General features: G+C 54.3%; 3 protein-coding genes across 3 annotated transcripts; 2 read left to right on the top strand and 1 right to left on the bottom strand.

The window, feature by feature from the left end:
* Positions 1–5,760: 5,760 nt before the first annotated feature.
* J7T55_002004 (uncharacterized protein) lies at positions 5,761–6,937 on the top strand (the record flags this gene model as incomplete). Its single annotated transcript, XM_053142926.1, has 4 exons — positions 5,761–5,854; positions 5,920–6,176; positions 6,258–6,627; positions 6,729–6,937. The coding sequence occupies 4 exons, from the start codon at positions 5,761–5,763 to the stop codon at positions 6,935–6,937; spliced, it is 930 nt and encodes a 309-aa protein (XP_052994456.1).
* A 1,376-nt stretch (positions 6,938–8,313) lies between these two features.
* On the bottom strand, positions 8,314–10,223 carry J7T55_002003 (ATP NAD kinase; the record flags this gene model as incomplete). The annotated part of the gene is made up of 3 exons (XM_053142925.1): positions 8,314–8,759; positions 8,844–10,038; positions 10,146–10,223. The coding sequence occupies 3 exons, from the start codon at positions 10,221–10,223 to the stop codon at positions 8,314–8,316; spliced, it is 1,719 nt and encodes a 572-aa protein (XP_052994455.1).
* A 536-nt stretch (positions 10,224–10,759) lies between these two features.
* On the top strand, positions 10,760–11,680 carry J7T55_002002 (uncharacterized protein; the record flags this gene model as incomplete). Its single annotated transcript, XM_053142924.1, has 2 exons — positions 10,760–11,399; positions 11,454–11,680. 2 exons carry the CDS (start codon positions 10,760–10,762, stop codon positions 11,678–11,680), a joined length of 867 nt encoding a protein of 288 aa, XP_052994454.1.
* Between the last annotated feature and the right edge of the window lie 1,753 nt (positions 11,681–13,433).

The following is a 13,433-nucleotide window of genomic DNA, read 5'->3' as shown; positions in this document are numbered from 1 at the left end:
CCCCGCACTGCGGCTTGCCTTTCTTGAGATCAGAGATTTAGTTGAGCGTCATAAGAGCGCGAGAATCTCCGTCTTACCCTTGCGTCAGACGCAAACAACCCAGGGAACCTGGCTCCCAGTAGTGCTTGCCGTCATGGTCGATACCCACCAAGGCCGCCCGATGTGCTCGTCCTGGGCTCCATATTGATCGTATGCTACTAACATAGCCCATCTTTGGTATCACTGTAGTCCCGCGACAACGTCGCAGCAGTGAAGCTCCGCCGAAACAGGCACCATGTGCATATAGGCCATGAACTTGCGTGCTGATCATGGCGACAGGCGTCGTAAGCTGCACTGTCGTGTTAACCCAGACGGCCCCTTCATAAGGACGACATGGCCTTTGAAGGTGATGAGATGCCGTCGGGACTCAAGTGAAAGTAAGGGAGGATGGGCCCAGTACAGAATTTGAGCGAGCCAAGACCGCGCGCATTTGTAGAGAAGGAAGCTCAAACATGTTAACATGGAAACCGTGAAGATTACGGGATGCCTAGGGAGCTGGCTTGATAGTCGAGGCAGGCTCGCCCGCGTCTCTGCTATAACGACATCATGTTTGATCCTTATCGTCAGCTCCAGCGTACGACCTTTCCCTCCACATGTTACCTGAAGAGACCGATTCATACCACACCTTCATGGTACGTTTTGCTGGATGAGGACGATTACACCTGGTTCACACGGTCGAGTAGTATGCACAGAACCAAGGCTAGGAGCCGACGTGCTGTTCTTTAAAAGATTCAAAGATAAAGCGCGAAACAATTGAAATATCTGGGAGTCCAGTAGTAGTCACAGCAGGTGAACCCACGCCACCTGAGGTCTTGTCACCACACGCAAACAAACTTGTGCACTCGCAACAGTCCTTCAAGCGCAGGTAGACACAGTATATCAGAGGAAAAGAAGGTCCAGACGGGAAGCGAAGCTATCCCCTGCCAGGACCCTCGCTCTTTAAGACATAATATCTCTAATCACTCACATACAACCCTCACCTAGGACACGGCAATATGGCTTGAGGATTCCGGTCAGGCACCTGGTGGCACCACTGTGCGGTTTCTGGCACAGAGCGATCAGCTAACTATTGTCCGGGAGGGCAATCTGTCTCAGAGTGCCTGGTACACGGGAGTTACACAAGACCTGGCGACTTCACCATGAGCTTCATCGCTTCACCGCACGCTCGTCCTGGTAAACGGCAGCACGTGCACAAATCGCCCTTCCACCGGGCCCGATCACGCAGTGTATTGATTGTCACCTTGTCGTGAAGCCTTGAACCCACTTGGGTGAACCGGACCCTCCCAACGCGCCGTAGCGAGAGGCATCGGGCCGAGAGATGCAGACACGAGCCTCGAACACAGGCGGTCAAGAAAAGAGCAGACAACTTCCGCTGGGCTGGTCCGGGGAATCGGCTGCGCTCCTCGGCATGCACAGCATATGGTGGACAGCCGCATAGGCTCTCGGTCTGTTCTGTACACTCGCCGTCAGTCCAGTCATCTCGAAACCTTGCGGTCGGTTCGCTGCCTCGTGTAGATTGCCAAGGGCAGTAATTCTTGTGAGACAAGCCAAAATACCCCGCGATCATCGATAATCGTCGGACGTGTCTGCTCAGCTGGAGCTTGCCCTTTGCGCCGGTATTAAACCCTCTCGAATCGGGCCCGAAGCCGATCCTCAGCTCCGTCTGCGTCAAGGTTGGGTCCTGAACACCACCTGGGACTGTCCTTCTTGAGATGGGATGTCCCATGATGCTCCGACGTATGTTGCACGGCCTGCGGGATTATGGCCTGCAAGTTGACGACGACGTGCTTGGCTCACGGAGTCGTGGAGGTTGTCGCCAAGATGGATGCCCAAAACTTGGGCCCATTTCCAGAGAAGTCATACCCTGTTTTTCGAGAGATCACAACACAGTCATCCTGATCTTCAGGGCCTGCAAAGACCAGCTCATCCCGACCAAATGGAAGGTGTTGTAGACCCTGCGGGAAGTGGTTATAATTGGGTTCAGCCTGGGCCTCAATAGGGGCCAGTGGACCAGCCAGTCGCATGCATTGGATGCGGGCCAAGGAGGATGGGAGACTTCGTGATGACAGTCGAAGCGCTGTCTCCTACGTTGGTACCAAACTCTAAGCTGGTTCGTGAGGCCAGACGCCAGTGTATGACTGAATCGTGGCCGCGAATCTCAGCCGGGCTCGTCGTCTAGGAAGCGACAGTGCCGAACGGAACCTTGATAAAACTGGGCAGACGAGTCCAGGCTGGCCTGGAAGCTGTTAATTCCGTAGAAGGCTTGGCTGTCGTGAGTGAGGCATCATGAGACGCATTACGGCGCTGCAGTGGTGCGAATGCATGGTGTTGGAGGGCGACAATAGATGCGCTATCTGCTAGACCAAGATGGAAATATCATCAGACACGGGGCCTCGACCGATCCATGGTGCCCTTCGTCCGCAAGTGCGAGCGCTCTTGCCGTGATACCGGGCGCTTGCAGAACGACGTGGCCGGCGCAGGGAAGCTGCCAGCGAGACAGACGTTGCTAGCTTCATAGCTGTCAATGCCATCCTGATATTTTCGGAGTTCGAACATTCCATTAGTCCTTCCAAAAATAAGGTTGTTATAAGGTTATCATGCGGAGCGCCCCGTTGGTCAAGGATTGATTGCAAGCGCTAGAGATCTAATGCGGATTAGTCGGCGCGCCGCGATAGGATTCTTGTTGGCGGAGGTATGGGTGACCGTATGACTGGTGCTGTCTGGGTCATCAATGCTATCACACAGAAATTCCTTGTGGTGTTGCAGTGCGATATGTCAGGTAATGCATTTCCAGAAGCTCAAGGCGCAAATATCTGCCCACTGCCGAGTCGAGTCACCTGTGAACTGGTGGCGAGAAAAATGGGCCATTGGCCTTGTCTTGGCTGAACAGCAAAGAGCACTGAGCGCAGAGCTGGCGGCCCCCTCGTAGTAGATCCTCGTGGCACCCACATGACAGTTATGCAAAACGAACGCTTGATGAAAAGTAGACAGTGGCATTTGACTAGCATGGCTGAAGGGAAGGGCCGCCAGTTCGTCTTGTTCAGGACAACAGCGTGGCAATGAAACGATCGACTACGATGAGAACGGGTCTCTCACTGGCAGGCGTTACGTTCGTGACTCGGGCTGGGAAGCACCCAGGCCATCCGGCTTGTCGTCCTGGATTGTGAACCACAGACCTTGCTTGGCCTGCGGATGAGTCGAGGCCGATCAGCTTGGCGATGCCTCACCATGCCCAGCAAGTACATATCCGACCCGCTTATTTGAAATCAGAGGTTGCGTGTATCCCAGGGGACAGGGACTGCAGGGAGGTCGTTGATACCCATCTACACGGGATCCCGGAGGCTGACGAGAGAAGTTGATGGTGGAGTTCAAGGTGGGTTCAGAGTTGCTGTGAGAGTTGATGTTGGATACTGTATGCCAACCTGGGGGTTGCATCTGCAGTGGGGCGGCGGGAGAAAACCACCGAGCGAATCAACATGTCGAGTGAGATACGTACCTCTCTACCTTCCCTTTCGTGCAGTGTACCTGGCTGCTGCTTCGAAATGACGACATTCTTCGCTCTTGATCTCCCGATCAGCAAGATCCACCGTTGGTACACACGTATTAGAAAGCCCCGACAGACACGTGTTGCAATTCCTTGAAAAAGACAACATTGTACGACACACATTGCAGATAACTGGCTGGAATCCTGCCTTCGGTTGTTGTGATGTCGCAGTGCACCGTGTTTCACGCTGGAGAATTCTAGGTAAGGAGGCCCGTGTTTGTTTCGTTTCCTGTAATCGGCAGGGGAGATTTAGTGCCTGCTGAGTCGGGGCAAGCGCACCGGCAGTCAATTGTACTATGCGGAAAGGGCAGGAAGGGTACACTGGACAGACCATGCACCTGCCGAACAGTTCTCCGCAAGAGTCAATTTTCAGTTTGCATTTTGACGGCTGACGGCTGCATTGAGTGGGTGACTGAGTGAGTGAGTAACCCTGAGGTCAATCTCCCGATCACAGCACAGCTCGCAGAAGGTTTCGGCTGCACACTGACGACCAGCCGTCAACAATCCGACGACTCAACCTTCGCTGTTTCATTCTAAATGTCGTTCCAGAGCACTGGGCCAGCACCAGCAGGCCAAGTGATGGCAGAAGAACCCATTCCTCTCCGTGGGACGAAGACAAGCACAAGCGATCCACCCAATCTGCTCCGCTGCGTTGGCCTGGCCGCATCGCCCAGAGAGCTTGGTAGACAATGTGAGGTCTGTTCATGTGGCCAGGCCTCCACTCTAATCTGCGCCAATGCTTGGAACGGCTCTCGTCCAAGTCTGCGCAAAAGCTTCTCCCTTCGAAGCATTCCCAGGCGTATGGGAATGCTACCGCACACTGGAGCAGTGCCACTGCTCGCTGCCCAATACGCAAGACCCAATGCTCAATACTCGATGCGCGATGCTCGATGCTCGATGCACGCACGGCAAGTGCTCGAGCGCGCATCCACCAGCCACCAGTCAGGCTCAGCGCACACGCGCAATTTCCCGTAGGATGCGACTCAATTCATCAATGTTAGTCCGAGGCTCACTGCTGGCCATTCCATTCCATATCCAGTTTGGCCGTGGACTTCGAAAAGCATGCGCGCCTCGGTGGATCCCTCTGATCAGATGTGTCTTTGGTGAAGCTTATCCAAACATCGCCAAGACTACTATACCAGACCCCCAGCAGCAAGCAGCCCGCATGGGCATGGGCATGAGCAGGGCATTGAGCATGGACGAGGACTTCACGACGCCGGTGCACTTTCTATATTTGCTCCCGTCCGGTTTGCGGTCTTGTGCCAGCCTGCCGCAGGAGCGTCGCTGTGAGCGAGAGACGCCTTACCGTGTTTCCTCACCATCTGCCTGCGCTCGGGGCTCTCCTCCTTCCAACTCGGCTAGGGCTGCTCTTGGCAGGTATCAAGTGTGCATGACCCACCCAGCCGACAACCTGGATCTCCATCGTCTGAATACCGGCCGTGCCTGGGCCCTTTCTTGGCTACTACAGCCAAGAATATCACCTCCATACCCTCAAACGCGACCCAGTCCGTTGCTGGCTGATCAAGCACTACCCTTCCACATCCCTCACTGCTCCCGCCCGTCCCACTCGCTCTACAGAGTGCCACAGTACACACCAGACCCTCTATAATCGGATAGCGGTGGCTAGTGTCACCTGCGTTTCAACCTCCCATAGCATCGTAGTCGTTCTCTTGGCGGCTCCTGGACCAATCACGCCTGTCTTCCTGACCGACGACATGCCTCGTCCGTACCCTTGCCCAAGCGCACTCGCAAGGCGAACAAGCACACCTCCACCGGACAAGCATCACCCCCATGTCCGGGGACGTACTACCCACGCTCCACAATCCCCAGCATAGGACAACTCTGGGCTCTTGGCAGCTTCATGTTCTTGAGGCTTGTTAGGACAGGGACCAGACGACGGTCTGGGAGGGTCTGGATGCATGCTGCGATTCATAGACTATATATCGACTCGTCTCCCAGCCAAGCAACCGTGAGATCTAATTGTTTTCCTCCGTCAGCTGCGCTCGATCCAACTTTACACGTATAATCACTTTCTCCCGGCTCGTTGCCGTCAACCGCTGGTCGTTCTCGCTGGTCGTTCATTCATATCTTGATCATATATATACACACGGGTCACATACCTGTCCCTCACATCGCTCGAGAAGAATATCACAAGACGAGGTTCTACATCTGTCAAAATGGTTGCATACCGTATTCTGTTCCTGGCTGGCGCGGCCGCTGCCCTGCCCTTGAACATCAACCTCGGAGCCTACTCACCGGCTTTGGTAGTGGGTAAGACGGTCACCCGTGCCCTTTGCCGACAGTATAAGTATGCTAATCTTGTTTTCCGCCCACAGGTGATGGTGAAATTAGTTTCGGAGGTAATCAAGATGTGTCCGGCCTGATGAACGTCCTTGAGGGCGCAGCGGTCAACGCAGCAAACGGAGCAGCGACTAATGGTGCCGCTCAAGGTGCCGCTCAAGGCCAGGCTCAAGCTCCTGCCGCCCAACCCGCACAAGCGCAGCCCGCCGCTGCTCAACCGGCGGCTGTGCCCGCAACCCAGGCGACTGGCACTTCCACAACCGCCTCCGTGGACCCAACCCTACAGCAGCAGGTCAGTAGTCAACCAGAGAACCCTCTCAAGGGGCACCGATCTGAGGCACATCCCGGCTAACAAGCGTGTTAAATGTTCCAGGCTCAACAAATCGCCGCGCTCCAGGGTATGGGCAAGGAGATCGCGCCCCGAGAAGAGGGAGAGACACCAAGCATCGCCAAGCGCCAAACCGGCTTCGACCGTGCCTTGCAGTTCGCTGAGGCCGCCCTGACCAAGGGACCCAAGGTGCAGCTCGGAACTGGTGAGGGCGGAGCTGGCGTCGGTATCATTGTCGACAACAACCAACAGGCTGCTGCCCGCCCCGGTACTGGAGCAACAGAAGGTGCTGCTGCCGCTGCTGCGCCCGCTCAGGCTGCCGCCGCGCCCGCCGGGCTCAAGGGACGACGAGACCTGGGTGCCAGCCAAAAGGTCAAGGTCACCACCATGTACGTTCGCTCTGGCGTTCCTCCCTGTGAGTTTGCGCGTTTTCTTTCCCACATATTCTAACTAGAATTCCTACGGCGCAGGCGCAACTTCATAATCGACGTCGACTAATTCGTGTGCGAATTAAAGCTCTCCAGAACGGCGGTAACAAGATGAGCGCGCGTGACGTCGCCGTTGAGCCTCGAGTTATTGAGACCATCCAGATCGCTCCCAACAAGAGGGATGCGAGCCCCAGCCCCAACACCATCGACGCAGTCAATCTCAATGTGGACGGGGAGCAGGGCATCACGATGACCTTCGTCGAGACTGTTGAGGATGCCGATGAGGGTTCCGCTTGAATGGCGACATTCCGACACCTCTAGTCCATGATATTTACGCCATCTCAACTACAGCGATCCATTGCTACGACCACGACTTACCACCTGATCAAAAAGACGACCGGATTTGTGAATATGGTGGGATTTGCCTATAATATTTGCGTGTAGGACATAATTTTGGATTTTAAAGCTTGCGTTATATACCTTACTCCTTTTTATGCGTGATGTGGGCGTTTAGGTTCGAAGCAGAGATATAGATCGTCGAAGCAGCGCCACAATGGGGGCAACACGGCTTGGACGTTGGACCAGCACCATCGCCTTTGGACACGACATTCAATAGCAAAATGATCACACGTCTTTGCGCGAGCAAACTTCTGACAAAAACGTTGATAGCCATCCTAATGCATGTGCCGCAATCCCATTGTAGTCTGGGGTTATCCGATATGCATCTCGCTCGCTCTCGTTAATCCGAACATGTCAGAGAAAGTCCGAGTCAGGAATGGCCTTCTTTGAGCACGGTTCTGAAGTTCCGATGACGACTCTCCCAAATTCTCGCTGTCTCAGGACGGCTTGCCAAGGTGCAAGAGAATATACCAGGCCCGGTTTTAGACTTCTGGAGCCCGCCACCGCGGGTTCCGCCACAGGGTAACCTGGGCGTGGCGTCTCGGTTGTAGCCGTTGGAGCCTAGCTACTTTGTAGCTAGCCCGGGTAGGGATGTGGTCAATTTGGGGTGGTTCTGCGGAGAGCGAGGTGTGATAGGGTATGATCGGTAGGGAGGGTAGGCAGGGTAGGGTAGGATGCCTGTAATGCTGTGTGTGTGTGCGGGTGTGTAGGAGGCGGACAATAAGGACATTTGACGGGCTCCGCCGTCCGTTCGTTCGTCCTGCTAGCTCAATCAGTAGACCCAGGTGCCGGTGAACGTTTCGAGTGGCATTGATGATCGACTCCTGTCTTCATGCTGGATTATTTGTCGATCACCGTCTGATCTATTCTAATAAGGGTGGGTTGGTCCCCGGGGCTTCCTGGCAAGGGTGTTCGTCACAGGAAAGAGGGAAAAACCACAGCACGTTGAACTCTGTGCGTGTGCCGCGGTGGCATCGGAGCAGGTGCCGGTGGTTGGGGGCCGATGTTTGTTTCTTCCTTTCTATTCGATTGATGTCCTTACGGATCTCGATGCTGCTGCGCTATGGTCTACCGTCGGTGGTTTTTTTTTTGACCCGACCACGTGCAGGAGCTGACATGTGTCTAACCTGCTCTCGGGCAGCGTTCATCTAAATGGCAAGCAAATATACTCCAAGTTTAGGTGCAGTTCCGTGCGTAATGGCAAACCTAAACGCCTAGACTAGAAATACACCCCTCCGAAAACTCGATGTCACGCCTCTTGCGCGACGAGCGGCTCAGTGCTCCCACTCCTTGTAGGCCTTCTGCTTCTGCCGCGTGTTCCACCCGAGCTTGCCGCTGATGCTGTTGACCCAGTCCTCGGAGCGGCGGCCCTCGGCCTGGACGCTGGCGAAGGGGAAGCGGCTGGCCGAGATGGTGACGTAGTCGCCGGGGAGCAGCTCGAGCCTCTCGCGGCCGTCGAAGCTGGCCCACGAGCTCGTGCGCGCGCTGAACGGCACGCCCACCCGCAGCACGATCGTGTCGGGCAGGATGATGGGCCGGAATGACAGCGTGTGCGCGCAGATGGCCGTCACCAGCATCACCGGGTTCTCCGGGTGGCAGAGCGAGCCGCCCGCCGCGAGATTGTAGGCCGTCGAGCCCGTCGGCGTCGACACGCAGATCCCGTCTGCGAGGACCGAGGTGAAGTGTTCGTCGTCGCCGAAGATTTCGAGATAGGACATTGCTGAGATTGCGTGTCAGTTCATATTTATCATCGTCATCATCATGATAACAGCAAGCGCTCTGAGGATGGGAACTGTAAACATACTGGGATTCGGCCCCCGGTCCACAACGATCTCGTTTAATATTTCGTAGGTCCCGTCCGGTTTGTGCGTGTGCTCGTCCTCTTTTTCTTCACCGATCAGCTCTTCTACTAGGTCCCGGCTTCGTCGTCTGTTCTCCTCATCTTCCTCACTTGAAGTATTTGAACTGCCGGCGGTACCGTCCGTAATCAGGCCGGGATCCCTCTTCCGCGTTTGGCTCCTCATGATGGTCCCCTCGAACCGTAACCTGAGACTAACAGTCACGCCCTCCTTGAAGGCCCCAGTGAGTGTATTCTGGTAATCCTCAAAGTCGAATTTGGTCAAAAAGCCCAGGCTCCCTAGCGCAAAACTCAACACGGGCGGCACGATGCGCTGGAACAGCCAGCTGGCGTAGAGCACCGTCCCGTCTCCACCCAAGGTGATTGCAAAGTCGAACGTGTGTGGCCTCGTGCGGCACATGTGCTCATCCCACCATCTCAATCGTTTCGTTATGGTGTTGGCATTCTCCTCCTCGAGCTCGCCGGCTTGGATGTAGTCCTTCTTCAACTCTTCGATCAGCCCGTCGGCGTTGAATTGTTTGTTGGTCTTGAGGTCCCGCTCCAGGTACACTGTGTATCTCACGTTCCGCTCCTTGTCTAACAACCACCGGGTCAGCTCCCGCGCTTTGGGTATCAGGTCGCGGTCGTAGACTTTTGTCAGTATGAAGATGTTGCGCACGCGGAACTTGAGCCGCATGCTCCCCAGGCGGCGGCTCAGCTCCCTCACACCCCACGCCATCTCGCTCAGCTGCTTCTTGGTCAGCAGGCGGCTGTGTAGTTCGTGCTCGGCTTCGGCGTGCGACTTGTCCACTTCCGTGGTCGACCTGGCGATCTGCTTGGCCCACTCGTGCTCGTCGGTCTGGCCCGCGTCGCTGCCGGCGTCGGCGTCGCCGCCCCTCGAGAGGATGGCACACTTGCCCTTGGGCTCGACGAGGCGCTGGTCATGAACGCCATTTTCGTTGAGCGACGCGCTGTCGACATTCCCCTGCCGGTGCTTGCCCTTCTCGTGCTGCGCGTGGTGAGCCCGCTTCTGGGAGTCGAGGAACTGGTGAACGAGACATTGAGTCTTGTCGGCGTGCTGCTGGCGCAGTTTGGGAATTGGTGCTTCGGAGGGGACGAGGGAGCTCTTGCGCCGGTAGACGCTGCCGGCGTCGAATGTCACCTGGCATTGATTAGCGGTCCGGCGGCAGCGAGGCAGGTAGATGTTCGTGGACAAAGATGATGACAATGACAGTGCAGCGCAGTGCAGGGAGGGGCATTGGTCGTTACCTCGACGGCCTTGGCATCCTCATCGCTGGCGCTGGAGTGAGGGTCCTCGAATGCCACCTGCTTATCCTGGCCGCCCATGCTCGCTTCTCCAGTGGGACTTGGATGGGTGTTGCGATGGGCGCGACCGAGATTGAGGTCGAGGATCAGCGGATTGTCAGACGAAGTTGCAGATCGGAGAGCCCGGAGTGAAGTTAGTGCATGGTGTACTAAGCAACCAAAACCTGACAGCGCGGTCGAAGGAATAGCTTTGGAGAGTGTCCGTCTCCCAGGGACAAAGAGCGCACCAGATCTTGGAGGGGCTCGAAGTTATGTCATCGGTGTTCCATGGGCGGTGGTCAAAGACTGGCCGAGACACTTCTTTTGCAAGTGGGGTATCAAAGCACTTGTGATTGGCGGGGTCCTCAATTGATCATCTTTGTCGTAGACTACGAAGTCCTCAACAATGCCTTTGTTATCAATATCTGATTTCGCAACTATATAAGTCTCAGCATACTGGCACACCACCCCAAGCTCACACATTCATCTGCAATAATCTCTGAAATTCCATCAGTAGACCAATCTGCAAGGAAAAAACCTCTACAAGAACTTTGACACAGCTCAAAAGCTGTGAGACCATGGATCACCATCAAGCACCATCTTCTGCTTTCCCACTGTTCCCTTATTTGCCTACGGAATTAAGGCTGAGGGTTTTCGAACAAGCGTTAATTCCCCTACTACAACCAAGGATCGTTGCTGTTCAACCATTCCCAAACACGGACCCTACCAAGGGCTCTTCAAACCTGTCCCGATGGCAGTATTGGGCTGTGGCCAACGAGCACTCACTGCGCAAGAATGATCCTTTTGTGACATCCACTGCCATCCTGGGCAAAGTGTGCAGAGACAGCCGCACCGCCACTCAGGCATTCCTCAAGCGCCATGGACAGCCGCTGTCCCAGCGCCCATTTCATTCCGTGGGCCTGAACGAAGGTTTCCCAAGCCTGCCCCTGCGCCCCCAAGGCCCTGATGCCGATATTTTCTTCGATCCCGGCTTGTATTTGTTAGGGAACAGAAGGCCGTTGACTGACTCGATCGCTGGCCGTGATCTCCCTCACATGGAGCGCTGGTTGGTGCCCATCGACAACGTCGTCTCATGCCTGCAGCGCATGGAGGTCCGCTGGGACCATAGAATGATATACTCCGGCTTCTCACACCCTTCAATGGCCCCTCCTGGCCCAGGCCTCTGGAGCAGCCTAAGCCTCTGGACTAGCCTAGTCGGTAGGTTGTTCAAGGGGGCTTTTCTGGATTCCCCTCACGACATTATTGTGCTAGTTGGAAGTGTGGACCCAGACTCGCTCAAGTACAGCGATCTTGTCATCCTTCCAGCTGAGGCCAGTCGTGAGATCAATTTTCCGGGTCTTTGTAATGAGACTCGAGACTTCGTCTTGCGAAAATTCGAGTATTGCAGGACGAGCCTGGAGGAGTATGAAGAAGAAAACGGAGTTGAGCAGCGTCGGGTGTTTCCGAAGCTCTACTTCGCATACGTCAAACCCCCCTAATGAAAATAGGCCAGTTCAGGTTTGGAGAGGTAAGTACCCAGAAGGTAAGTTTGGGAATTATAACTCAATACGTCCCCCCCCCCCCCCAATAAAACAAAATAAAAAAAATTGTCTCCTCTTGTATTATTGTTTTCTTCCTAAAGTTTAAAGCATATTCTCTCGCCCTGAAACGTGGGAATACAAGTGTATTCTTGCTACAGGTACGTATTCTGTTCCTCCGAGAAAGCCACATGCCTCCTTTGAATGTGTATTGTATTTGTGTGTGAAATATTTTGTGTACCTGGGTATGAACATACCTAGATGTGCTGCCGACCTGCGAGAACTGCGTTCCTATGCACCCGAAGTTCCATTCCCACGCTTATGTAACTTTCGCTTCCTCAGGTACTGCCCTGACCTACTTGAAGTGTGAGGCACTGGGTTCCCCAGAGGCCCTCACAGCGTTGTCAGCGCTGGTCGACCAGATGCCACCCCAGGCCAGGCCGATGCGATGAGGAACAATCAATTTTTAGTCTTCCCGTAGCCATAGGAACAATGTGGGCTCAATTGAACGGTATGGAGTTGTGATGAGTTGATTAGGTGAGATAGCAAAATGCTGATTTGCCTCTTTAAGCACACACTTTCAGTGTATCGCACGATATCTCTTCTGTAGCACTACGAGATGTGTGAGTCTCAAAGTTCAGGACCCCACTCCCTTGCGGTCTCAGTATAACACGCGATTGGTCACGATGGAACTTTACTCCGAAATAGGAAACCCAACAATTCGATGAATTCACATTCATGTATGTTTTATGGTGTCTGTCTACTATTGCCCCAATTAACTTTATCACTCGTACGACTTTGACTGAGGAGATGTTCTGAATGTTGACTTTGTTTTGCTGCGCTAAGTGACCCTGCCTGGCCGAGGCCCCGAGAACGTCGTGCAGCGGGTCACGCCAACCGCTTACGCTTAAGACGACCAACGCCGCTGGCCGAACCCATGCTTGTGAGGCGATTCGCATGTGGAGCCAAAAGACAGACTTTCGAATTCGCGTTTACTTTATGATGTCCTGTACAATAACGTACGGTGAAAAAGTACTTCCGGGAATTGACTGTCGGACAGATGACGTCTCACTCCAGAATATGAACCGTGTCCCGATAGACTATGCCTATGGCCGCACACAGCCTTCTTGTATTTATTCTGGGCCACGATGAATTAATCTCGATTTGCTCTTAAGTACTAACATCGAGAACCGGTCGACTATGCGAGTTGTGCACACTAGATTTTCTGCATTGATAGGATCTTTACCTAGCCCAATCATTAAGCACGAGTCCACCTGCTATGGAACTGCGAATTCACTCTCGACCTAAGTCAGACACTTCCTTGCTACCGGCGCTTCTTGGATGACATATAAAAAAACTCGGGTTCACATTCATGCTTGCGATACGAACAGACATTCACCGAGAGTTGGATGATTCTGTTTCATCAAGGACAATAATACCAAGGTGATAGCCAAGAGAGGAAGAGGTTTATTTGACAAGCAGAGTTGGATTCTATTCGACTGGAGCATCAAACTGCACACTATTTTTACTTGTACACTTCCCTTCGGCAAGTGCATGACAGTCTCGTAGGCGAAGCCACCAAATCTCGCGCCCACACTTCCGGCTCATGGCCCGCTTCCGCCTTACCAAAGGTACGCGGCATACTAAATGAGTCGCGATGTAAGCGCAATTTCTCTTGCCATTGAACCTCAATTTGGTCCTCCCAGATGTGTTC

This window comes from Diaporthe amygdali, assembly GCF_026229845.1.
Source record: "Diaporthe amygdali strain CAA958 chromosome Unknown NODE_12_length_1037015_cov_66_201586, whole genome shotgun sequence".
NCBI lineage: Eukaryota > Fungi > Ascomycota > Sordariomycetes > Diaporthales > Diaporthaceae > Diaporthe > Diaporthe amygdali.
Note: the sequence above shows the minus strand (reverse complement) of the source record. Positions and strands in the feature narration are given on the sequence as shown.